General features: G+C 42.9%; 1 protein-coding gene across 6 annotated transcripts in view; it reads left to right on the forward strand.

The window, feature by feature from the left end:
• hivep1 (HIVEP zinc finger 1) overlaps positions 1-24,773 on the forward strand; it is a 67,598-nt gene that overhangs the window by 13,325 nt on the left and 29,500 nt on the right. Inside the window, exons 1-2 of one of the 6 annotated variants that reach the window (XM_054605813.1) lie at positions 300-361; positions 3,774-3,900. In XM_054605813.1, coding sequence (XP_054461788.1) covers positions 3,861-3,900 — 40 coding nt within the window. In that variant the 5' untranslated portion in view covers positions 300-361; positions 3,774-3,860. Of the gene's footprint in view, positions 1-299; positions 362-1,202; positions 1,348-1,637; positions 1,733-2,295; positions 2,380-3,773; positions 3,901-24,773 lie in introns of those variants that run through there. The other 5 variants (XM_054605809.1, XM_054605811.1, XM_054605810.1 and 2 more) reach the window with 5 other exon arrangements.

A 24,773-nucleotide genomic window follows, 5' to 3' on the forward strand; every position in this document is an offset into this window, starting at 1 on the left:
CTTATGGAAATTTGTTTGATAGTTTTTTTAAAGTTTTTTAAAGTTTTTTAAATTTAATATATGTTTACAGTAATTTCAGTCCATGGTGTTTTGTCTGTGCGTGAGACTGGTTTGTGACAGTCAATTATTCCTTCACACAGATATACAGTACCATACATGTTACCGTTTTATGCAAATTAAGTCTAAAATGAAGTGTTCTGATTGGCTGTAAATGTAGGTGGATTGATAATGGAAAACCAGCTGGTACTAGTATAGCAGAGGCAGGGTAGCAAGCACAGCAGACAGAGTGGAGGTCCACGGTTTATTCTGCAGAGAATCAGGGGACAATAAAGTAATGCGACCTTACACATGTCTCAGAAAGGTGTGTATCTTAAAGGTGCTAAATTCGAAATTCAGAGCATTTCTATTGCCTCCACACGCCTCCGTTTTTATGTTTGATGTTTTTGTGTCTTCTATTTATTTTTGGTCTCTTGAAAAACAATACAATATGCTATATTTACATTTTTTTAAGTACAAAATGAACTGTGCAATGTACTTTTAATTACACTAGTAGATCTAATTCTACTGGTTAGTTACTTCCCCTTATTAGAATTAAACTAATACTATTCCATAAATGTGCCTGGGTTGTAAGACTACCAGGGAAACTCAAATCAAATACACCTGAGTTTACCTTTCTTAATCACCCTTATTGCAAATAAGGCCAAGCTGGTAAAAATGAACTGGTCAAGGACGTGAGTTGCAGTAGTTTAAGTGGTTTAGCACCAATGTAGGTCAAAGAGGTCATCCTTGTTTTCTTATTTATCCCCGCGGGCACCGGCCCCGTTGCAAAAAGGACCCACTGTTGTGAGTCTGCTGCGGGTTTGTGCATGGGAAAGCCCGGTCGGTAGTGGCGGAGGGGCACAACGTGACCTGACAACAAGGAACCTCCGGGAAAACCGTCAGTCCTAAAGTATGCGCAGAAGAGAGAGCGGGTAGGGGTCCGCCAGGGGGCGTTACGACAAACGACAAGACCTGCGGCTCCTCTAGAAGCGACACGAGACGATTAATACAGTGCTGCCGCGAGGGAAGGAGGAGCTGTAGCTTAACGAATACAGAAGAAAACACGCGGGTGAAATGTTGGCTCTAGTGTCATAGGCCTTGCTGTGGCGCACCGGCCGTCGGGAGCCCCCTGCTGCTCGCAGAGGACACCCCCGTGGCTGGGAGGCGGAGACGGGACCCCCGTTGACGTCAGTGGGCCTGTCTGTTTCCTGCAATAGAAAGTGAGAGAGAAGGTGAAGGGAGAAAATACTGAGCCGTAACCCCCCCACCTCCTCCTTACACTAAAAGGTGTGTTACAACCCTGCACCTGTGAGTATTAATAAATCCAGTTTGAGTGCGCTTGATTTGTTTTTCTGTGTTTTTTGGAGCCGGGAGCCGCTGCCCGGTGGCGGGGTTCTGTCAATGTGATATAGGTCGCTGTCGGTAGCTGCAGCCCGAGAGAAGTCGGACATGCTTTTATCGGTGTCCGCTGTGTGTGACTCGTCCGGTGTGTAGCCTGCTGTGAACTTTAACGCGTCTGTGAAGTGTAGTTTGTTCACGTAGGAAGCCGGCGCCTTTTTTTTTTTTTGGCGCAGTGTTGTTTTGGACTTCTGCAGCAAACAGTGCTCTTGAGGAGGCAACTTGAGCTCCCCGGCGGTGGTGCTTCTCTACACGGTCGCTCTTTGTTGCTCAATTTTTTTTATTTGCACCTTAGGTAAGCCACGAGCTATTTCTGTCCCGTCCCCCCCCCTCTAGTGTGTTTGCGTGGTCACTGTCATCCCCAGTTGCTTGTGACAAAACTGTGCATGTGTTCGCGGCGGCGGAAAGGTCTTTTCTGCCGCGGCGGGTGTTTGTTTGGATACGGTGGAAGTGTCCCATTCGAGCGGCCGTTGCAGAGCCAGCGAGGGGTTTTCCCTGACTCCTCCCTCTCGCACAGGGCGTTCACGTGTTGCAACAGGCACAGAATACGCTATTCCCACGCGTTGTTTTTGCTGACTTCATTGCAGGAGGTTAAATCCCTATTATTTATTTTCCTCCTGCTGTTACTGTCACGTTCGCACCAGATGAACCCAGGCGCTCATCTCACTTTACTGAATAAAAAACAAAATCTGTGCAGCATCACTCTATATTTCTATTTTCTGCTATTTAATCTTATTGCTTATATCACACACTGCAAGACAATGCGTGACTGTGCTGGCGTTCCCGCCCGCTGCTGCTGCCCAGCTTTCTTTTTTTTCTTTTAACATAATATGGCTCTGGTCGATCCTCAGGTGTGAACGAGGATCCTCATTAGTCACCTGTAAGTGCATTCCAGCCTGCCCGTGTTAGGACATAGCGTTACAGCGCAGCATTGAGTCACCGGTATGTTATTGTTTTCCTTTATATCCTCGCGTCGGTATCAGGGTGTTTCCTCAAATATCGGTGCGCGCACATGCACGCGCGCGCGCAAATACACAGACAGACTTGCAGACCGACTGACAGACGCGCCAGAGAGAAAAAAACATGTGCACGTCTCTCTCCTCCTCCTCCTCCGCCTCCGCCTCATCATCCGCGTCGTCGATCCCTGAACCGCAACCGAATTGCGCATCACAGGTGAGACGCGCGTTTCTAATCGTGTGACCTGGATGTGTTTTTCGTTGGGACCTGCTGCAGCCGCCGTGCACACATACACGCGCACGCACGCTCGCGACTCTATATACCGAAATCCGCCGTGAGGTGATGTCATTGCCATAGCGCCACATGTACCAACTGTATGGAGCAAAAAAAAAATCATCATCCGGTTGTAAGTGTTATGTAATAATGGTGAGAGGGGGGGACAAAGGCTGATCCCTGAATCTTTCTGCAACGTGCATCGCTCCAGGCGCGAGGTAGAGGTGTATTTATTGGGGGACATGGTGGAGGTGATGCAAAATATGATTATATCAGATTTTTACTGGTGATGTTGTGATCATCTGTCTATGCAGAGTTGAGCTTTTTGTTCTGTCACTGCGCTGGTGCTGCTGTAGCTCTGTAGGCTTTTGACATGTTGGTAACATTTCACTTCAACAACCCACCCCTTTTTTTTTGCCATTCAGAATTTCCATGAAACTTACATTGAGGTTCTGATCTCTCCTTTTTGCTAAAGGCCATCTGAGTGCAAACAACCCCCCCAGTGACAGGTGGGTTCAGTCTTTTGACGCTCTGCCTCTCTCTGCAGTGAGCTTCAACAGGGAGGTTTCTCTCTCTCAGATAGTAACCTCAGATTGGCCACCTCAGCTGCCCCCTCCACCCCTAAAGCATTTGTCACCAGCACAAGGGGCCTCATCGTTTGCATCCTCCGTCATCCTCACCAAACATTCGTGAAAGTGGAGAGTGGGCACCCCTGTAACAACCACTGACATGTCACATCAGTCGTAAACAACGGTCGATCCTTCGCCTTTTGTTCGAGATCAGAGTGGCAGATGGCAGCTGCTGCAGAGGTTATATTGATATGGGGGGAGACATATTCACACCTCCTCCCACGGACAGTAGCCCGAGCTGCACTGCACGTTATTGCTCAGAGAGCAGAGGCTTGAAATGAAACCTTGTTTTGTGACACCTGTTTGGGGAATAAACTGCATCAGCGACTCCGTCGTGGACTCCCAGACTGCTGCCGAGTGAGAGCAGAGGGCTCCACATGCCGCGAGGCCAGCATTAGTACCTTATTGATCTGTGGGAGTTCATGTTTAGCTGATTCTGACTTAACATATACATATGTGTGTGTCTTTTCTCTGGAGATGAACCCTGAGGCTCAGGAGGCAACTCTTCTCGAGGTCCAACGTCAGAGGTTCCCCAAGATGCACCTGTGAACTGAGGGCGGAAAGATGCCGCGCACCAAACAGAACAACCCGAAGAACTTAAAAGGTGAGTTAATTCTGCTGCGTCCTGCGTTTCCTGTCAGCTGGTGGATTTGTTGGTCGGCCTAAAGAGGAACTGCTCAGTCATCTCTTCTGACAGCAAAGTGATGAGGTCATTTCATCTTGTTGGTCTGAGATGTTTATCTTAGAAATAGTGTGATCGTTTCCTTCCTACGTGTCCTGAAATACGGTTACGGGAAGACTTTTTGTAAGAGCAGGCGGTTACGGTCTCTGTCGTTGTGGTGGGTGATTTCTTTTCTTTTTTAAATTATGCCACATATTGCAGGATTTATTCATGCCAACTATGATAAACTACTTGCCAACACTGGTATGCTGATGCTCGGCCCTGCCAGTTGTAGTTTGTCTGTTTGTTTTTGGACCACACGTCATGATGCTGTCCAGTGATGTTGCTCTTAATTTGGTGATTTTTAATGTTTCACATTAACTGCCTTTTTATGCGTTAGGAGAGAAATCATAATTTGTAACCTACCCACAACGAAAAGAAATGAAAGATCCAATAGATTATCTTTACAGAGCTGTTTTTCTTTTTGGAGATGCCAGCTTTTCACAGGACAACGAAGATCTTGTGAATTTTGGCTTTCTCTATACTAAACCAGTTGGGCTTGAGATCGGAGTTCTTATGGAGCGTTACACCTACACTGCCTACATTTTACTATGCCTTGTTGATCGGACTGTATCTGGCGATACAATGCTCATCATACAGAGGTTACAATTCAATATAACACAAGGTTGTTGCAATACTGTTAGCGGAGTTGATATTTTGCTATTTTTAGAATCAAATTTTAGATAAACTTGTATAACATTAAGAACATACCACCAATAATCAGAATGGGTGGCTTAGGCTCAGGAGGTAGAGCAGGTCGTCCACTAATCTGAAGATCTGTGTTCCCGTTCCTGGCTCCTCCAGAACGCCTGTCAAAGTCTCCTTATGCAAGACACTGAACCCGTAGACTACATATAAGAAGAGGACGTAGTCACCGTGACATCCCCCATTGGTTTGTGGGCTGCTGTTTTTTTAAAGCCCTCAAGTTCTGCATTTTTGCCTTTGCCATCTTGACTTTTTGCAACAAGAAGTGACACGAGTAAGTTCAGCAAAGTACAACTGTACAAGGATTTAGACATCCCAAAATGTTAAATGTAACATGAACTGATAACCCAATGTGTAAGGGTTAAAGTTGACCAGATTGGAAAACGCCATGGTAGCTACCTGACCATCACAAGGTAGCCGTCTGAAAGCATTCCCTGCTTTATGGTCTATTGACTCTCAATGGACCATATTTTACTAAATGAACATCATGTTGTATTGAAGAAGACTTGAAACTAGAGATTGAGACCATAAACTCATGTTTACAATGTTTAATGAGGTAATAAATCAAGTGAGAGATAGGGTCATTCTCTCATAGACATCTATTCAATCTGACTTCTTTTGACAACAACAGAGAGAATGTGTCGGGGCCTGACTGAGCCCCAAATGGCTCCCGAAGGCACTGCCTATCTAGCAGTGTTGTAATCTGATTTAAACAAAATCTCATCTGATCTAATCAAAAATATAAACCACCGTCTGCAACGAATCTTTGCATTTAAACTTTTAAATAAAACTCGATATGAGAATAGATTCAGTCTCACAAACACGGTTGGACCATTTGCTCTCAATTTAGCTGCTTTTTATTTTGATTTAGTGTGTGAAAATGGTTCAGTTTTGATTGTTTCCCTGATTAAAAGGTAAAGGCTTTAAGTTTGTGAAGAGGAACAGTAACAGGGCAAATTCCAACATTATCCAGAGACTAGGTGGAGATACTTTTTCTCCACCTGAAAACGTGTGAATCCTTGATGTTATGTCTCCTTGATGTTTGACCTTCACTGTGCAGAATGATGCCAGTGTAGTGTGACACCAGAAGGATGTTTTCATGTTCATCCACTGATGGCAAGGTAGTGTCTCTAACGTAAGACATCTTGTTTTCAGAAATTCAACTTGCATTTGGATAGATTATGATTCTTATTTTTCAATGAGTGAGAAGGAGTCGATGTAATTTCACTTTCTGTTGAAAAATCATATTGAGCACTAATTGTTATTCATAGTAAAGTAAGAGTGTTGTGTGGGCATGGGTCTTTTAATATAGGATAGGTGGTTTTCTTTTTTATTCTCATAGAATATCATCATATTCCTTTTTCTAAAAAAAGACAGTTTTGAGACAAGACGTATTGTCGTGCAGCAGAAGACGCTTGGAAATCAACTGCAAAACATAACAAAATGCAGTAGAACAACATATTGAATATAACAAGGCTGACATGGTGAAGCTCCAGCATCTCCCCATGCTAACACAGTCGACCAACTGGCTTGAGGGATTTCGTGTTATGTTGAGAATTGACAGATTTACGTGTCAACAGACGTTTGCAGTTCACAGATCCACGAATTTGCAGCGTTACACGCTGGGTGTGAAAATGTGCATCACTGCCATTCCCCAGCAGCAGATCCACACGACAGATTTCCTCATGTCTGTGAGCGGCCGGCCAGAGTCCCTCTGTTTATTCATCATATAAACACTTCCTGTGCTTTTATTTTCACTGGCCAAACAACATAAATAATTAAGTTTTAGAACAGTGCATTACATCGCCCGACAGAGGACGATAGAAACAGCGTCAAAATAAAACGTGATTCTATTTTTATTGGTGCCTGTTCCCTCTTCTCTCGTGGTGCAGACAATGGAGCTGCAGCTGCTGCAGTGTTTTGGGATTTTTATACTTGAGGGTAAAAGATGTGGACGTGAAAGGAGTATAATCAACAGTAATGTGATTGGGGTTGAAGATCCTAAATTCAGGGGCTGGTTTTGAGACTTTTAAAGAAGGTGGCATTTGTAAAATTTGTCTAAGTGTGCTGATATTGAAAACCCTGGTTCTCTGCAATAATAAACTGTACTTTATTCATAGTGACATTGTTTATTCAGTGTAATAGATGAATGACAAATAAATGAAATACAGCTACAGACAGATTATGAGACAACACGCCCCTGAGCAGAGACATGTAGAAGCCCCGCCCCTCCAACATAGGTTAAAGACCCCCGATACAGAGAGACACAAATCAACCTCATCATTTGTGGTCGTTTTGTGTCTATTTATGAGTGTTTTTTATCATGGTGCTTTTTGTGTATCTGTTGTTGTGGGTTTACGTATCTCTGTGGTTGTGTTGTGTCTCTTTGTGGTGGTTGTGCATTATGTGTCTAATTGTAGCCATTTTGCCCCTCTTTTAGTTGTTTTGTGTCTCTTTGTAGCCGTATTGCATCCCTTTGTGGTTGTTTTTTGTCTTTTTTTACTCTTGGTTGTTTTTCCAGTGTGTTTTTTAGTTGTTCTGTTTGTCTTGGTGGATGTTTTGTGTCTCTTTATGGTAGTTTGTTATTGTGCTTTTTGTGTCTCTTTGTAGTCATTTTAAGTCTCTTTGTCGTTGTGTTGTGCCTCTTTGTGGTCGTTTTGTTTGTCTCTGTTGCCCTTTTGGGTCACTTTGTGGTTGTTTTTGTCTCTTTATGTTCATGCTGTGTCTCTTTAGCATCTTGTTGCGTCTTTTTGTCATCAATTTGTCTCTCTTTGAGGCCTCCCCCCGCCTTCATTTACATTGTTTTAAATTGTGTAAATAATTAAATCTAAAGGCAGTAGAAGCAGCAACTGTCTCTCATTCAAACACAGCACAGTGTCTTAGAGGTGCTAGCTCAATCTTGATGTAACTTGCCGTCTCCAGTTCTGGAGAAATTACTCAACATGTTGTGGGGAGTACCCAGTTCACTTCCTCATCTTCTGATAACTTGCTGAGGTATTTGTTTGGCTTCTTGTTTTTCCCTTTGACCCAGTTGATCACCTCTCCTCCCCGTACTGAACTCAAGGCTTTTCCTTCATCAGACAGGAAGTGATCATTGCTTTGCATGCTATCACATGCTTGGACCCTGCTATAGAGAATGTTTTTTTTCCTGGGAACTCTCATCAGACTGCCCTAAAGCCCTCTCATTGGCTAATCAAGCTCAATGCCTGAGGATAGATTTAAAAAAAATCTCTGCACTTGAAGCCAAATGAGACTTTAACATTGTATTTTTTTCGCTTTATAGCAGCAATTAATCTCAGCACCGACGTAAACGCTGTTTTTACCTCAGCACACAGTTTTGGCTGGATGATGGGAAGCCTCAGCTCTTCTCGGGCCTTTCTGCCTCAGAGGCTTGGCAGCAGTCTGACGCTGGTATAAAAGAAACCACATTAACATTTTTCCCTCTCGGCCGTCTGAAACTTGACTTGACACACTTGGTCCTGTCGGGGGACACAAAGAACGAGTTGTTTTATTGACACGGTCCCGACCCGGCTATCAGGTGAATTTAAGGCGGCGCTGCGTTCTTGCAGGCGTAGGAGGGTACGAGTACAAGCATGCTGTCTGGAAAGCTGCAGTCTGAGAACTTTTATGATAAGATTTTGTCTTCACTTTTGCTCAGAGTGTATATTTGCACTTTGAATATTATTTCATATTATACAACATATCATTTTAAACCAGCATTTCCAAAAAAGCCAGTGTGAACTTTATTGAATACAAAAAGTAAATCCTCTGATCAGTAGTTACAATCTTATATTATCCAATACAACAGCAATAAACTTTGACATTAAGAAGCTTTTAATGATTGGTTTCTGTTGGCATTGTGGAAGAGAGCTGTTGATCAATAAGCAAAAAAAACATAATTAGTTATTAGAGTTGTATTTAAGGCCAGATTAGTAGTGAAAGGAAACGGATATTCAAAACTATTCAACAATAGTTTCATGGTGAGTTTCATGGTGGCTTTCTTTTCCTTTTTTTTTTATTATTTGAAGTTCATTGAATAAGCACAATTATAACCAAAAACAGCTTATAATTACAACTTGCCAGGAATTATTATTTTTAGAAAGCTTAATTGTGATGCTGTCATCACAATGTGATTCTGCTAAAAAGTTGCCCAATCATAAAATTGATTTATCACCTGCCCTAACAAGAAATACTCTGTTTTCCAATGCAGAAATAACATGAACGGATCAATACAAAGGGCAGAGAGGAAGGAACTTTGAGTCTGTTTTGATGAATCTTTGGGGGCTGCTTTGGGAGAACATTTTGGCTGTATTCTAATTCTGAAAGATAATAAACCACCACACACTGTTAACAGAGAAACAAAAGAAATGCGTTGTTATGGGCTCTCTTTTTTCATGTTGGGAATTTCTTCAAATTTGGCGTGTGCTGCAAACATTTTTGCAGCTAACACTGACACCAATTTCTAACCCGCCTTGGAGCTGTCATCATACAGCTCATGAGCTCCTGGTGTTTGCATGTCCTATGACGCAGTTTGTGAGCAGCAATGCAGGAAGTTAGGAACTCCCCCCCCCCCCCCCCCCCCCCACCCCCTCCCAGTCCCTGCTTACTTTTGTCCCACAGCTGGTCTCTAAGCAGAGACACACAGTAGTTTCCCCTTCAGACATACTCAGTCTCTCTCTGTGGACAGCAGCAGAAAGACACACAATACTCTCCTACTCTCATAATACTCTTCTTATAATAAGCTCCCAGGCAAACTGTGAGGTCATAAAATATTAGGGTTTCTTAATGGAACACAGTAGAAAGTGTAAAACCAACAAAAAAAAGTTAGTTTATTCACACTGAACAGTGGAGTTCCTCTGACAGGACTCTCTGTGTTTCTAAGTGAGTAGATCTGTCTGTACTTGAAAATGAATTTGCAACATCTTTACAATTGTTTTAGTAATTTTTCAGGCGAAAATGCCAAACATCTCTTAGTGCCAGCTTCCCAAATGTGAAGATTTTTTTCCCTGCTTTTAATAATTTTGAGATTTGTACCATTGGTTGGGCAAAGCAAGCAGAAGTCAAGATAAGTGTAATACATTAAATAATTATTTCTCCTGTGGTGCACACCTGGAGCTCACTTCTCAAGTGCTTTAAATCTGCATAGTGGTTGTTGTGCAGCATGCTGTAGGATGTGTGGCCTGGTTAGTTAGTTAGTCACAACGGAAAAATGTGACCCGCAGTTAAAACCCACCGCTTTCAAAATGAGTGCAGTTCATGAACCTCTCTGCTGCTTTCACTCTCCGTCTGTACACATTCAGTGACTGTAGTTTCTCTCTCTCCTCCTGCTCGTAGTGTCTTCCCCTGATTGAAAGAAAATAAGTACTTAAATAATGCACTTAAGTACATATTTGAGGTACTTACAGGTTTTATACATTTTTATACTCATGCTCCTCTACATCTCCGAGGTAAATATTGTACTTTTAACTGTACTACATCTCAGAGGTAAATATTGTACTTTTTACTCAACTACATCTCAGATTTAAATATTGCACTTTTTACTGGACTACGTCTCAGATTTAAATATTGCACTTTTTACTCGACTACATCTCAAACGTAAATATTGTACATTTTTTACTCCACTACATTTGTCTGACAGATTTAGTTTGTTTTAAGATGACAGTATTTCATCTCCTTCCTGTCTGGTAAAACCCTGTATCTCCAGATCTCTAACCTCTTCAGCTAAATAAACTCTTTTAAAAGCATCTTGGTTCCGCTAAAAAACACATCGTCACAGAGCTGAGGACAGGGTTTGGGCTGAGGACAGTTTTTCTTTTTAGAGATACGTTGTTCTCACAGGGACAGCAACGATACATAAATTTGATGATCTTATAGAATATGATGAATACCTGTAAATCAAACAGTATATAAAGGAGTTAATTTGCAACATACACGTTAATGCAGCAGTGTTGTTCCTTAATTTTACTTGTGCTGGAGTATTTTCAGTGTGTGAGAAGGATCTGGATACTTCTTCCATACCGGTGTCTCCACCGAGACTGTACGTGGTGTTTGTCATGCGTCTGTGGCGTTGGCGTTTCAGCGTGCCCCTGAAAATGCCTAGACTTGTTAGCAACACCAGTGTTTATAGAACTGACTCTTGCATTCCTCCTGTCTTTATAAAAAGGCTCCTCGAACCAGAGCCCAACAGGTCTTTAGTGGAGAACATGCTGCGTGATAAATGGTGAACAACTGCAGTGAAAGGTGTGTGTGTGTGTGTGTGTGTGTGTGTGTGTGTGTGTGTGTGTGTGTGTGTGTGTGTGTGTGTGTGTGTGTGTGTGTGTGTGTGTGTGTGTGTGTGTGTGTGTGTGTGTGTGTGTGTGTGTGTGTGTGTGGGGGGGTACGTTTAACAAGGTGGAAAATGTTTACACCCATAAAGCCGATACATGGAGACGGAGATCCCCCCCGACATCCTTGACAACTGACGAGGATGTTTATGCACAGAAATAAAGTTTGCGCGTTTTATTGCATCAACACTGGCTGTGTTGGGTTTCATTGTGCTCTTAGCAGGCGCAAAATTGCCTTCTCGAGCCACAATTTGACAGGACAAATTTCCATGTTGCTTTCTTCACCGCCTCGGTAATTTACAGCAAAGAGACAACAGTTTCCTGTTAATGATCGACTGTGCCTTGGTTAAACATCCAGGGTCAGAATGAACTGCACTAGTCCGAGTTATCCGATAACCCGGAGATGGCCTTAACGCCGGACACGGAGCTGTTTGTTTGTTGCTTTTAAAGCAGCATTGTGAGTCAGGCTTCTCTGACACTGGTTTTGAGCTTCATTTGACCCCTCAAAGTGTCTCAAAAATGAAGGTCAGAAAGGTTTGTGACAGCTCTTCTGTCAGCACGGCCTTGTGCTTTGTCTTCAACCTGCTATGAAGTTCCTTTCCAATCCCTTTTAATCCCACCGTCGGACCCTCAGTCAGGGTCTCCTGCATATCACACCTCTGCTGCAGCAACCTTTGGCTTTGTAGAAAACACACTGTACATCATGAGCCCTATTCAAAATGTATTCATGCTAAGAAATTGGCATATTTAACTTTTCTGCAGGCACCCTAAAGTACCCTAAAGTTTATGTTTGGACTATTATATTCATTTTGACTGGTGTAATGTCTGTTCCTGCATGAAAGCAATGGCCGTAATGCCACCTTAATTCTAGCTGACACACAGATGGTTGACCAGCCGATGCTGTTGTTTGTCCCATCTGTGACCTTCACGCTGTCTACTTAACATATGTTACATTGTCCGTTTATCTGTCAGTGACTTGGTACGTTTCTTCAAACAAAAAAATATTCTTTCACCCAGCACACCACCATCTCTTCTGTAGTTATTTTTACTCAAACCACAATCCTAACCAAGTACTTTTGTTGCTGAAACCTAACTACGCTGTTTCCTGTAAAGAAGGAAGTTTATTTTAGAAAGACCGTATGCATTCAACAAGCGGAAAATCGACACTTGAAACGCACAAAAAATTAGGAAATATATAGTAATACATGTTGTATTACTATATATTTACGACAGTAATACATGTTATATTACTATATATTTACGACAGTAATACATGTTGTATTACTATATATATACGCTGTTTGTGTGTATATCGAAAAAGTCCTCATTTTTATATATATACAGTGGGTACGGAAAGTATTCAGACCCCTTTAAATTTTTCACTCTTTGTTTCATTGCAGCCATTTGCTAAAATCGAAAAAGTTCATTTTTTTTCGCATTAATGTACACTCAGCAACCCATCTTGACAGGAAAAAACAGAAATGTAGAAATTTTTGCAAATTTATTAAAAAAGAAAAACTGAAATATCACATGGTCATAAGTATTCAGACCCTTTGCTGTGACACTCATATTTAACTCACATGCTGTCCATTTCTTCTGATCCTCCTTGAGATGGTTCTACTCCTTCATTGGAGTCCAGCTGTGTTTAATTAAACTGATTGGACTTGATTAGGAAAGGCACACACCTGTCTATATAAGACCTTACAGCTCACAGTGCATGTCAGAACAAATGAGAATCATGAGGTCGAAGGAACTGCCCAAGGAGCTCAGAGACAGAATTGTGGCAAGGCACAGATCTGGCCAAGGTTACAAAAGAATTTCTGCAGCACTCAAGGTTCCTAAGAGCACAGTGGCCTCCATAATCCTTAAATGGAAGAAGTATGGGATGACCAGAACTCTTCCTAGACCTGGCCGTCCAGCCAAACTGAGCAATAGTGGGAGAAGAGTCTTGGTGAGAGAGGTAAAGAAGAACCCAAAGATCACTGTGGCTGAGCTCCAGAGATGCAGTAGGGAGATGGGAGAAAGTTCCACAAAGTCAACTATCACTGCAGCCCTCCACCAGTCGGGGCTTTATGGCAGAGTGGCCCGACGGAAGCCTCTCCTCAGTGCAAGACATATGAAAGCCCGCATAGTTTGCCAAAAAACACATGGAGGACTCCCAAACTATGAGAAATAAGATTCTCTGGTCTGATGAGACCAAGATTGAACTTTTTGGCGTTAATTCTAAGCGGTATGTGTGGAGAAAACCAGGCACTGCTCATCACCTGCCCAATACAATCCCAACAGTGAAACATGGTGGTGGCAGCATCATGCTATGGGGGTGTTTTTCAGCTGCAGGGACAGGACGACTGGTTGCAATTGAAGGAAAGATGAATGCGGCCAAGTACAGAGATATCCTGGAAGAAAACCTCCTCCAGAGTGCTCAGGACCTCAGACTGGGCCGAAGGTTCACCTTCCAACAAGACAATGACCCGAAGCACACAGCTAAAATAACAAAGGAGTGGCTTCGGAACAAGTCTGTGACCATTCTTGACTGGCCCAGCCAGAGCCCTGACCTAAACCCAATTGAGCATCTCTGGAGAGACCTGAAAATGGCTGTCCACCAACGTTCACCATCCAACCTGACAGAACTGGAGAGGTTCTGCAAGGAAGAATGGCAGAGGATCCCCAAATCCAGGTGTGAGAAACTTGTTGCATCATTCCCAAGAAGACTCATGGCTGTACTAGCTCAAAAGGGTGCTTCTACTCAATACTGAGCAAAGGGTCTGAATATCACCATGTGATATTTCAGTTTTTCTTTTTTAATAAATTTGCAAAAATTTCTACATTTCTGTTTTTTTCTGTCAAGATGGGTTGCTGAGTGTACATTAATAAGAAAAAAAAAGAAGAACTTTTTCGATTTTAGCAAATGGCTGCAATGAAACAAAGGGTGAAAAATTTAAAGGGGTCTGAATACTTTCCCCACTGTACCCACTGTATATATATATATATATATATATATATATATATATATATATATAGCAGATAGATGTCTGCTGCTGTATCAATGTTGTGAATGTCATACAGATCCCTGTCAAGTAACATTTTAAATGCAGGACTTTTACTTGTATTGCTGCACTGGGGTCTTTCTACTTATAAGGTAAAAAATCTGAGTAGTCCACCAACTTTCAGTGTGTAAGCTAGTTAGCCTAGCTTGGTAGGTTCCTCATTTCCTAGAAACACAGTGTACCGTTGCCGTGGAATACGCCCTGAAACTTAGAATGTTTATACAAATATGTCCAAAGGTGCTTCTATCCTTTCAGCGTGACTCTACTGTGCTGTTTAGATCATAGATACTCAACCGGCTTTGCCCTGCTCAGGGGACACTTTGGCAGAAATGACAGTGGACAGTTAATCTTTTTTTTTTATTTTTTTTTTTTAAATATAAACAAGTTTGAGTTTATTTCCATGCTTTTGTATGCACTCTGGCATCTTATTTTCATAAAAAGTATAAAAAACATTTCCCATTATGAATCCATTTCCTTTCATTTTGAATTATGAAGTTGTTGGTGGGAAACCCACCATGCCGTGAGTTGAGTATCACTGGTTAATACTAATAAAAAACACATTTGTGTTAAGTAAAAGCCTCAGAGGTGCAGAGAAAGAGTTAACGCCTTGGCCCGGTCGAATGGATTTTTACATGTTGTGTCATGCTCAGGCAGCCAAACCAGTGTTTCCGTACGGTCCCTTCAAATTACAGTGTGTTTGAACGCAGCGAGGCTCACACAAAGGGAACTTCTCTCCCAGAGGCAGGAATAAACCCGGGTTTTAGCAACAGTAACTACAACAGACGGGCCGAAACTAGTTCAGGGATGTCTGTTTGAGTTATTGGTAACCAACGGAGAGGCTTTCCCTTTGACAGAGAGGCGGCTCTGGTGACGGGTAGGGAGGAACTTTTATGGCCATTTTTTGTGCGAATGAAATTGAATATGGTGAAAGAAATGGCTCACTTTGCCATCCTGAAATTTGTGATAATGTCTATTCCCTCTTGTCAATGGAGGAATAAAAGCATAAGCTTTAATCCTTTTTCCCTGTGTGCACTGGTTTCAATCGGTCAGACATTCTGCAAAATACATTATCGATGATTTTCAGGAGTTCGTGCCCTTTCTCTTTTATGTTGCGTGAACTCTTAATTGTGAGGTGTATCTCACAAGTGGGGGTGTTTTTCATCAACATGCAAGATTTCTAAGTGAACAGCGGTCGCCCCGTGACAAATCAGCCCCTCGGGTTAACAAGTTTACCGCAGTAGGTGAGAGAGGAACTGCCCCAACACCTGGCAACATCTGGTTTAGAGGAAACCAATTTGTGAGTTGGCTAATTTGTGAGGATTTTCAGACGGCAACCTGTTGATAAGGCTAACTAATGACTAAAGCTTTTACAATGTGCCGCTCGCTGTAAATTAAGAAATATAAGTTGTTGAGGAGAAATTAATTAAGAAATATTTACATTTTATTATTGGAATCATTTAATCACCTAATTAGCTGGCGAGACAACACACCTTGTACTTGTTCCCCGAATGAATTATAGGAAACCAAAGCCGCTACAATTAGTCAATTATTTGATCAATGGAAAACTAAGTTACAATTAATGAAGTAATTTTTATTGTTTTGGTTCTTTAAGTACATTTTGATGTTACCACCTATGTACTTTTATTTCAGTTAGATTTTCAATGCATGAGTTAAACTTTTATTAGACTTTATTTACTTCTACTCAAGTGAAATACTTGAGTACTTCTTCTCTGTGTTTTGTAGACAAATCAATGAATCGATTAGTTGATGATAATAATCAGCATTCATTGATAGTCGTAAGTTGTATCCCCACCAGGAGTGTGCATGTTTTAGTTGAGTAGCACTGCCAGACATTTCATTTTTAATAAGTGTTTCCTTGATTCTAGTCTTTCTTCCAGAGTTTGTATTTGACTTAAAGCAAATGAAATGGGCTTTGAGTTTAGCCGCCTGGAGTCTTCTTGGGCTGTGACTGATATTCCATAGTAACATGCTGTTTTTCAGAATTGATTAATTCTTTTGTGTGTAACAAAAACTGTTATACAGCATTTTTCCACGGGAATGCCACCACAGACACTCAGCTCATAGTACTGCAAACATATAACTATTGCAATGCTTTTCATCAGTGGGTCACCATTGTGTTACCTCCTTCAGTGATAGTAATAACATGACATTTATTTAAATGAAAATCCACCACAGTACTCTTCTATGTTTTTCCTCTGTTGTGAGCTGACATTTGTCTCCCAACCCTAAAAAGTGTTGAACCAAAGTCCGAATATTGAAGAATCTGTTAATCCTAATGGGGTCCTTTATTTTCTGCACTGCAAAGGTCATCCAGTTAATCCTAATGTGACTGTAACTGAATAAATGATCACTATTCAAACCATTTTCCATCAAATATAAAGTCATAATTCACTTTTAGCCCTTTGATTCATTCATTTTCACTCGTGAGCCTCTGTGTGGTGACCAAGCGATGCAATTTTTTGCATTTTGAGTTTAGACTGTCGGTCTGACAAAACAAAAATTTTTCAGACCATAAGATCTACAGTTTACTTTCACACGAAACAAAGACATGATTTGAATTCCCTCCCACTTTGGTGTTTCTTCCTCCCACCTCACCCAAAACCATTCGCTGTGTGCAGACTCTCAGTTTGAATGTCTGTCAAACTCTGCCTCTTTTATCAGACGCTGGTGACTAATACCACAGCCAACACCACCCGCCTGCTTGTGCAGAGAAGGTCTTGTGAATGTGCGTTGGCGCCTGTGTGAGTTTCTCCCTTCGTTAAGTCGTGCACCTTCTCATCTTGTGCTGCGAGCGTCTCTCTGTGGAGGCAGAGATGCACTTCCATGCGAGACAAAATGTCCTACGAATGATCGGGGTGTCATTCATTAACAGCCTGGCAAGGCCTGTTTACCTGTCGCTGCTCCGACTTCCACAGCTGCAGCAGGTGTGTGTTTTTGTGTGTGTGTGTGTGTGTGTTTGTGTGAGTGTGTTTGTGTGTGTCGTCACCCACTCGGCCTTTTACGTACGACCCCCTGGAGACAGATGACCCGGCTGTTTACGGCCTTCTTGTGTGTGTGTCTTCCTCTGCTGCCCAATAAATCAAATTATTGGGCTTAAACTTCTCAGAGCAAAGCATTAGTGAAGGGTTCAGAGAAGCCGAGTTAAATTGGAGCTAACGAACAGTGACCCCCCCCCCCCGCAGAGCCACTTCCTGGAAACTTTGTTGAGCGGCATTGATGTTTACTACTCGGGGAGGTGTGAGTGTCTGAGCGGGAGTGACGAGTTATGGGAGGGGGAAAACAGGGTGGGGGCCTGCAGGATTTGCCTCTGCCCACGTCAGCGCAGGGACCCAGGATAGTGGAAGAAATTCTCCCGGCGCTGGCGAGGCCGGACGTCACATTATTTCGGAGATGTGCTCACGACACACAGACGTGGGCGGAGAGCTGCTATACGCACGGAGGATGTATGTCATCTGCAGAGTGGTGCCCCGACAAACCTGCCTCTGTTTGGACGAGGGGCTGCTGAAACTCAGGGGGCCGGTTTTTTATGATTGTGGGGAAAAAAGGTGACGCCAGTTAAGCTGCAGGAGTTAAAAAAAACATAGAATTTTAAAAAAGCTCTGGAAAAACTCAAATATATAAAAAAAAAAAAAAAAAAAAAAAAAGAATAGGGGAACGTCTGTTAGCCGGAAACCCTTTAAAGGTTTGTTGTGTGGGGGCGCTTTTCAGTGTGTGTGTGTGTGTGTGTGTGTGTGTGTGTGTGCAAGCAGCTGCGTGTGTGTGTGTGCGTGTGTGTGTGCGTGTGCGTGTGTGTGTGTGTGTGTGTGCAGAGCTGGCATTGCTTAATGGTTTGCACACGCAAAGCCCGATGTAGGGGTTGCCAGGGAAACAGAGCAGCATGAGTCTCGGTCTGCAGGTGCTGTTCCTTGTGTCCTACTGCTGGAACCTCCCACGAATGTGCAGGGAGGGGTAACAAGACGGAGGAGGGCAGAGGAGCATTCTGGGGGGGGGAGAAAAGCTCAGGGAGACTGGTAAAAAAAGACGAGCAGATGCAAATGCACAGCGAATAGTAAAGAGCAGGGAAAGTTGGGATTATTATTATAGTACAGAGACAAGTTTTCCCCTCCAGCTGAAACGATTAGTTGATTAATCAATTAGGAAAATAAGTGGAAACTATTACTCAAAAAATTGTGAAAACATTCTCCATTTCCAGCCTCTTAAATGTGAGGATTTGCTGCTTCTTTTTCATCTCATATAATTGTCAACAGAATATATTTTGAATAAGTCACCTTTGGGCTCTGGGAAGGTTTCTTACTAACTTTTTTACAAATAAAACCTCAGGCAACATAACGGCATGAGAGCTGATATAAATGAAACGTGACTGACAATTTAACGTCCTGTCATTTCAGTGCTCGTGCATGTTGTTAATGAAATGGGCAGCAGAAATCTCTCACTGATAAATGAAAAAATCAACGCGAAATTGCATCAGATTTGGAGCGATAAACAGCTAGAAGATGACGCAAAGAGATGACGTAATCAAAAAGATCCAGTCAAACAAATTCCAACAAATTACGAATTCATATGCTTATTATTACTGATCTGCTCAAATGTCTAATAGGAAATGATGCAGTCATGACATTTTTGGACTGACATGGATGTAAAATGCAACTTGACTGGTTGGCGGAGGCGCACAACCAAGACATTTTTGGTCATTTTTAGTCGATGTTTATATCGCATTCTTCATGTACGTCTTGATGTATACGCTAAGTTTGTTTCCGTTGTACTTGCACCAACTTTACCAACTTGACCAAGTGTTTCATAAACGTTTAAGACGCGTATGTCTAAATGACAGAAAGCCAGCACCTCAACAGATAGAAGAAGCCAGCGATGTCACACGTCTAAAAAGGGTTTCAAAGTTGACGACTGATGTCACAATCATGTTGTCAGAGAAGGTTTGACCGGAAATAAAAATAAGTCGCTTTAAGAAGAAGAGATGGCAGCCATACTGTCAATTCAACCCGAGTATCAGGCAGAGAGCTGGGCGGTGAGGTTTGAGGGAGAAAATGGTGGAAATGTGCCGACGTCACTTCAGATCTGGTGTTTCCCCTCCCGTCCTCCGGGTGACAAAGCCCTGAAGGAACACTCAGACATTCCTACTGGTACAAAACCTCCTCTGTGAATCCCCCTCTCTGCTCTCTTTTCAAAGTCGGCGTCCAGTCTGGGGCTGCGCTCAGATCATGCATTGATTCATAAGGCCGTCCATCGTCAGGAGAGCTGCTGACTCCGATTTCCCCTCACGCTCATGAAGCCGCTCCGCTATTAGCATGAGCGGAAGCAGTTTTGCCGCAGCGACACAACAGCTCATAATTAATTCAATGTCAGCGTCTTAATTCTGCTCACGGCATCTGGGACATGTACTTTCTTCACTGATTACACACATTCCGCCAGATTTAAGGGTATAAATTCCATTTAAGTTTCGGTTTGTAGAGTCTAGTCAGCCTTCAGGGGACCTTCATGAGAGTCCTCTGCGGCTGTGCCCACCAGATGTGGAGGGCAGGTGGGCAGATGGGTGAGAAGGTTAGAGGTTAGCTGTGTGGTTCCCTTAAGGTCAGGCCGTGGGCTGCATTTATCAGCACTGACAGTTGCAGTTTCTCTGCCACGTGGGACGCCCGCCATCTTCTCTGTGGCACCATTCAACATGTTACTTTACTGTCTTAAAAGTCTCCACACAGCACTCTGTAGAGATCAGGCCGTCCTCCTCCCCTCTTAAACACTCAGTGATCTGTGGAGAAGCTCGGAGGGGAAACTTGAAGAAGCGCTGCCCGTTTAGCTGCAAAACAAGCAATTTGAAATGATTAGAGAAAATTGCAGCGCGCCTTTTTGTGGCGTGCAGTGGCGGATACTGTGTGTTTGTTGACACAACACTGCTGAGACAATAGTTTCTGATGGCGGTGCTACGAAAACATCTTGTCGGCTCTTACTTACAGACGTGATAGTTGAGTGTGAAATTGAGAAATGTTTGTAAGCGTTTTGGACAGAACAAGGCTAGTTGTTTCCCCTTGCTTCCAGACTTTATGATAAGCTAAGCTTACCATGTTGTGACTCAAGGTCTGTACTTGACCCACATTTTTTAAGTACTTTTTTTTATATCATTATTTTTTCACTAACCAACTATATTTTTTTGTTGTAAAATGTCAGAAAAAAACCATCTCTGATTGTTTCCCAGAGTCCAAGGGACATCTTCAAATGTTTGATTTTGTTCGACCATTGGCCCAAAACTCCTAAATAATCAATTTACAATGTTATAAAACAGAAAAAAAAACCAAATCTTCACATTTGAGAAGCTGAAACCAGCTGATGTTAGGCTGTCTCTACTTGATATATGACTTAAACAGTAAACAATTACCCCCCAAAATTTTTTACAAAATTTAACTAAAAAAATCCTTGAATGCTGTCTTTCAAAAACTTTGTCTGAAGAAAATATGGCCTAAATTGAATTTTCAATGGAATCTTGGACTATCTTGTCAGAGAATAAGCGACTCCTGCATCCATTCATGTAAACTCAGCGTGAGGACACACAGTCTCCAGTAGTCTGTGAGCAGAAGGCGGGATGCTGAATGATGGAGTTGAAAGCAATTTAACTTTAGACTGTTGGCCTTTTAAAGGAATCAGCCGACCCTTCGCATGTCTGTAAACAACTTCCCTCTGTAGGGCCTCTTAAAAAAAAACAGAAGGGGCCCAGCCTTCTGTCACAAAGCCTGTTCATTCATAAACTCTCTTTGTTTTTTCGCTGCTCGCCATTGGCGGGAAACATGTTTGTTTCATCTTTGTGTGTTTACTAATGTATCGAGCGAGGTATGAGGAGGGGGAGTGGTAGGGAGTGAGCGCTGCACGGCCAGAAGTGTCCGTCGGTGTCAGGTGGAAAAGGGGGGGGGGGGGGTGAGGAGTTCGTCCTTGGCTGCCCAACGACCCCATGGATTCTGACGGGTCGATGGTGAAAGATTGAAAGCTCCCTGAACAGAGTGTGAGTCATCGGGGGGCGAGGTCGTGTCAATATTTTAAAGACGTACGCACACAGATATTTAGAGCGAGGTCAGGAGGTTGTCGGCCGTCACCTTTTGGCTTGTTGCAGGAGCGGAGTGACAAGTTGCAGTCAGGTGTGAGGAGTCGATGAGTTGTCCGAGGCAACCCTGTGTCTTCCAAATACCTTTTATGTTCAGCAACAGCAAATACGTTTTGAAGGAAAAATTTTCTATTAATTAAAGTATCACTTCTAGAGTTACAAAGTATATTACATTTCACGATATGTTGTATTATAAAAGATATTCAAAGTTTTAAACTTGGTGAACCTTGCAGAAACCCTGAAAACGTGAGGACGGCCTTATGATGGGGAAACTGCGCTCCCCTCAGCAGGGTCAGGCGGTCACATCAAGCCTCCATCAAACAAAGCAGTTCAGTTGACCGTAGAAATAGCTATTTTTTTTTTTTTTTTTTTTTTTTTTTTTAATGGAAAGCAGATCAGCCGTGCCGCAGCAGCAGCTTCACAGTGTTTCTGCAGCCACGGATCAAAATAAATGCCTCGGAAGAAGACTGGAGGAGAGAGGGTGAAGAGAGACAGAGAGAAAATGTGAAGGGGGGCAAACCGGCGGTCAAGGATGGGGAAGGGGAAGCTGGCTGAGCGCCAGAGTTGAGGGTGTGAAAGGGAGCGTGAAAGAGAGGGGGGAATGATGTCAGGGTTGGGAGAGCGATTATAGGGGCAAACGTAAAGAGGGTTAATAGGGAGGCTGTGAAAATATGTGTGAGAGGGAGGAGGAGGAGAAGGAGGAGAAGGAGGAGAAGGAGGAAGGGGTGCCTGCCTGCTGGCAGAGCTTCATCCTCTTGCGTAACGCGGGCCATCTCTTCCTTTAGCCGCTGTTGCCATGGGGAGAGATGTTGGGAGGGGAGGGGAGGGAACGGGGGGTTCTGAGCTCCACGATGCCTCACGGGTGGGAGGGACTCTGGGGGATTCTTAGCCGCGACTTTCCTCCTCCAACAGAGGAGAGAGCGAGTTAAAAAAAAATCCACCGTTGATATTTTTAGACCTCGCATTCTGGTTGATTTCAGTCGAAGCGCTAAACAAAGCTGCCGGCTACCCCCAAAAACACATTTTAAAATGAATAATAAGGAAGCCACCGCCAAGTGAAACTGTGTGAGAGAGTCAGAATGCGTGTGCGTGTGTGTGTGAGAACCTGCAGGGCGTCGATGCGTGACTCAGTCTCTGGTTCAGGTGTGCCTTGTAAAATGAAATCCAGGCATTGTTTAGAACAGCCCATTATTATTATTATTTCTTTTTTTTCATGTGCAAGGCATGACTAACATGGAGGTCTCAGCGGTCATCAGATTTTGGGATTTTGTCAATACCAAAGCTGCCTTACTTTAACTATTTCAAGTTGTTTTTGTCTATTGTTGGCAATGTTGCTGTTGGATTCACATGACTTTTCAATATGACGTAGTAGATGGTGCAGGTGTACCTGATAAAGTGGACGCCTTGTGTACACTAGAGGGGAAACTATACATTTTTCGGTCAGTTTAATGATTTGGTAAATTCATTTTTATTTCTAGCAGTGAGGTGGCATTTTTTTTTTCATATGTGTCTTTGTGTTTTGGGCTGTTGCTTTATAAAAAATAATGCAGATTAAGTAATAATGAAAGTTAAAATATAAACATAATCATGACTTGCATCCATGCAGTCCCTCTCTCGCAGTGCTGATGTGGCGGCGGTGCAGGTCGCTCCACACACCTTCTTCCCATTAGCGCCCTCATTAGTCCCGCCGTCGCGGCTGGCCCTGCTCCGATGGGATCAATGCACAGATACGGATAGAGGAGTATTTATAGCCTCTGCGGGGGCGTGGGAGGTTGTACGCCACAAGTAGGTTAGCTGCTAATCTGATGTTGACAGCGCGTGTGTGAGTTACAGAGGAATTAGTGCCGTTTTTTTTAGATCTATCCTGCTTTGTTTTGATTTTCTTTTCCTTTTTTTTTTATTGGAGAGAGAGAGCCCTGCTGCTCGGCAGGGAGGGCTTTCCCTGATTTAAGGGTAGGGATTTTTAAAAGAAGGAAAGAAAAAAAAAGGAAGAGGAGGGAGGAGAGGAGAGGAGGGGGGGCCGAGAAGGAACACAAAGGCAGGCAGGGAGGAGGAAGAAGCGTGGTTGCTACACTGACAGTGGAGAAAAGCAGGCAGAAGTGAGAAGTGAAAGCACAGCGCCACAGCTGTGTAGTTAACGTGTGTGTGTGTGTGTGTGAGGACAGACTGCGGCCAGACACTCGGCTGTGGCATTTCACTAGTCTTTTTACTTTTTTCTTTTTTTTTCTCCGGGAGACAAGAGAGGCAGAGGAATGTCAGCGGTTATTAGTTGGGAAAGTGTCTGTCTGTCTGGGTCGGGAATGTCAGGTGTTCCCCCCTCCTCCTGTAAGCACAACTGACTCCGGGAGGGAAAACCAGCAGCTACTCTTTCTGAGAAAGTGTCGACTTTCTTTGGTTCGACTTCTCCCTGCTAACAGGTATTGTGTGCTGCGAGAGCTCGGGGGGGGGGTTGTGTTTTATCCCTCGATGCAGGCGTTTTTGCTTTGTTGCTTTTTCGCTCAGTCATACGGTCTGAAAATATCTTCCTCCTCTTTTTCTCGTTCTTATGTCATTACCTCGTTTCAGTTCTCCTTCATTTTTTGTTAGTGTTCCCCTTCCTGCCTCGCTGTTTGCGTTGTTTTTTATGAGGGGTTGACCCTGCTGTGATGGGAAACTTGTATTTATATTGACCAGAATTTTTCACTTACTGTAGGGCTGAAACAAACTATTGTTTTGATCATTGATTACTCTGACAATTTATTAATACAAATAAGAGTCTTTAAAGTCAGAAAATAGTGTCTCTTAAATTCAGTGTGCTTGTACAAGACATATCAAAAAGATACGTATATATTTATGCAGTTAACTTTAATGTAAGACGAGCTAAAAACTCACATTTGAGAAGCTGGAACCATGAAATGGTTGGCATTTTTCCCTTCAAACCCTTATCAAAACAATCGACTAATCAATTAAACAAACTAATTGCATCAGCTGTGTTTATTTTACAGTTTATATTTAGCAGAAAATAATCTGAGTTATACTACTAGGTTCTTCAGTTTCTGAAGGTTATTCTTTTTTTTTTTGTCAAAAAGCAGAATTGCATTCCACACCAGCCCAAAACATTTCCGGCTGCCTGTCCTTCGTCTTTTTTATTTACATCTCCTCTGAGATGTGACTACGGTCAGGGGGGTTCAGGGCTCCTAAAACCCCTCCAGCACCAACATGCGCTCATCTGCGGCGGCGTGTAGTTCCGCGGCGTCTAGGCTGCAGCAGCTGACGTACAACATGAGGACAGGATAAGCCTGTGGATGAGCTGCCGGTGTTACGCAACAGCTCGGCCCAGAGATAGAGCAGAGCAGAATTTAGACACTTCTGACTTGTTCTTCAACACACCATGAGATCATCAGACTCACTTAGCTCCCCCCCTACCCCCCAACGCTGGACAGCCTCATGTAAGAATAGATGTAGCTATTATAGAGGAGGAACACAGTGAGGTCAGCTATGAGTGCCGATAAATGAACTCATCCTGAGCAAACTATTCATTTGAAAACATCCTTTTGTTAATTTGCTTTCCTTTTAAAT

The sequence above is a fragment of the Anoplopoma fimbria genome, chromosome 10 (assembly GCF_027596085.1).
Source record: "Anoplopoma fimbria isolate UVic2021 breed Golden Eagle Sablefish chromosome 10, Afim_UVic_2022, whole genome shotgun sequence".
Classification (NCBI taxonomy): Eukaryota; Metazoa; Chordata; class Actinopteri; order Perciformes; family Anoplopomatidae; genus Anoplopoma; species Anoplopoma fimbria.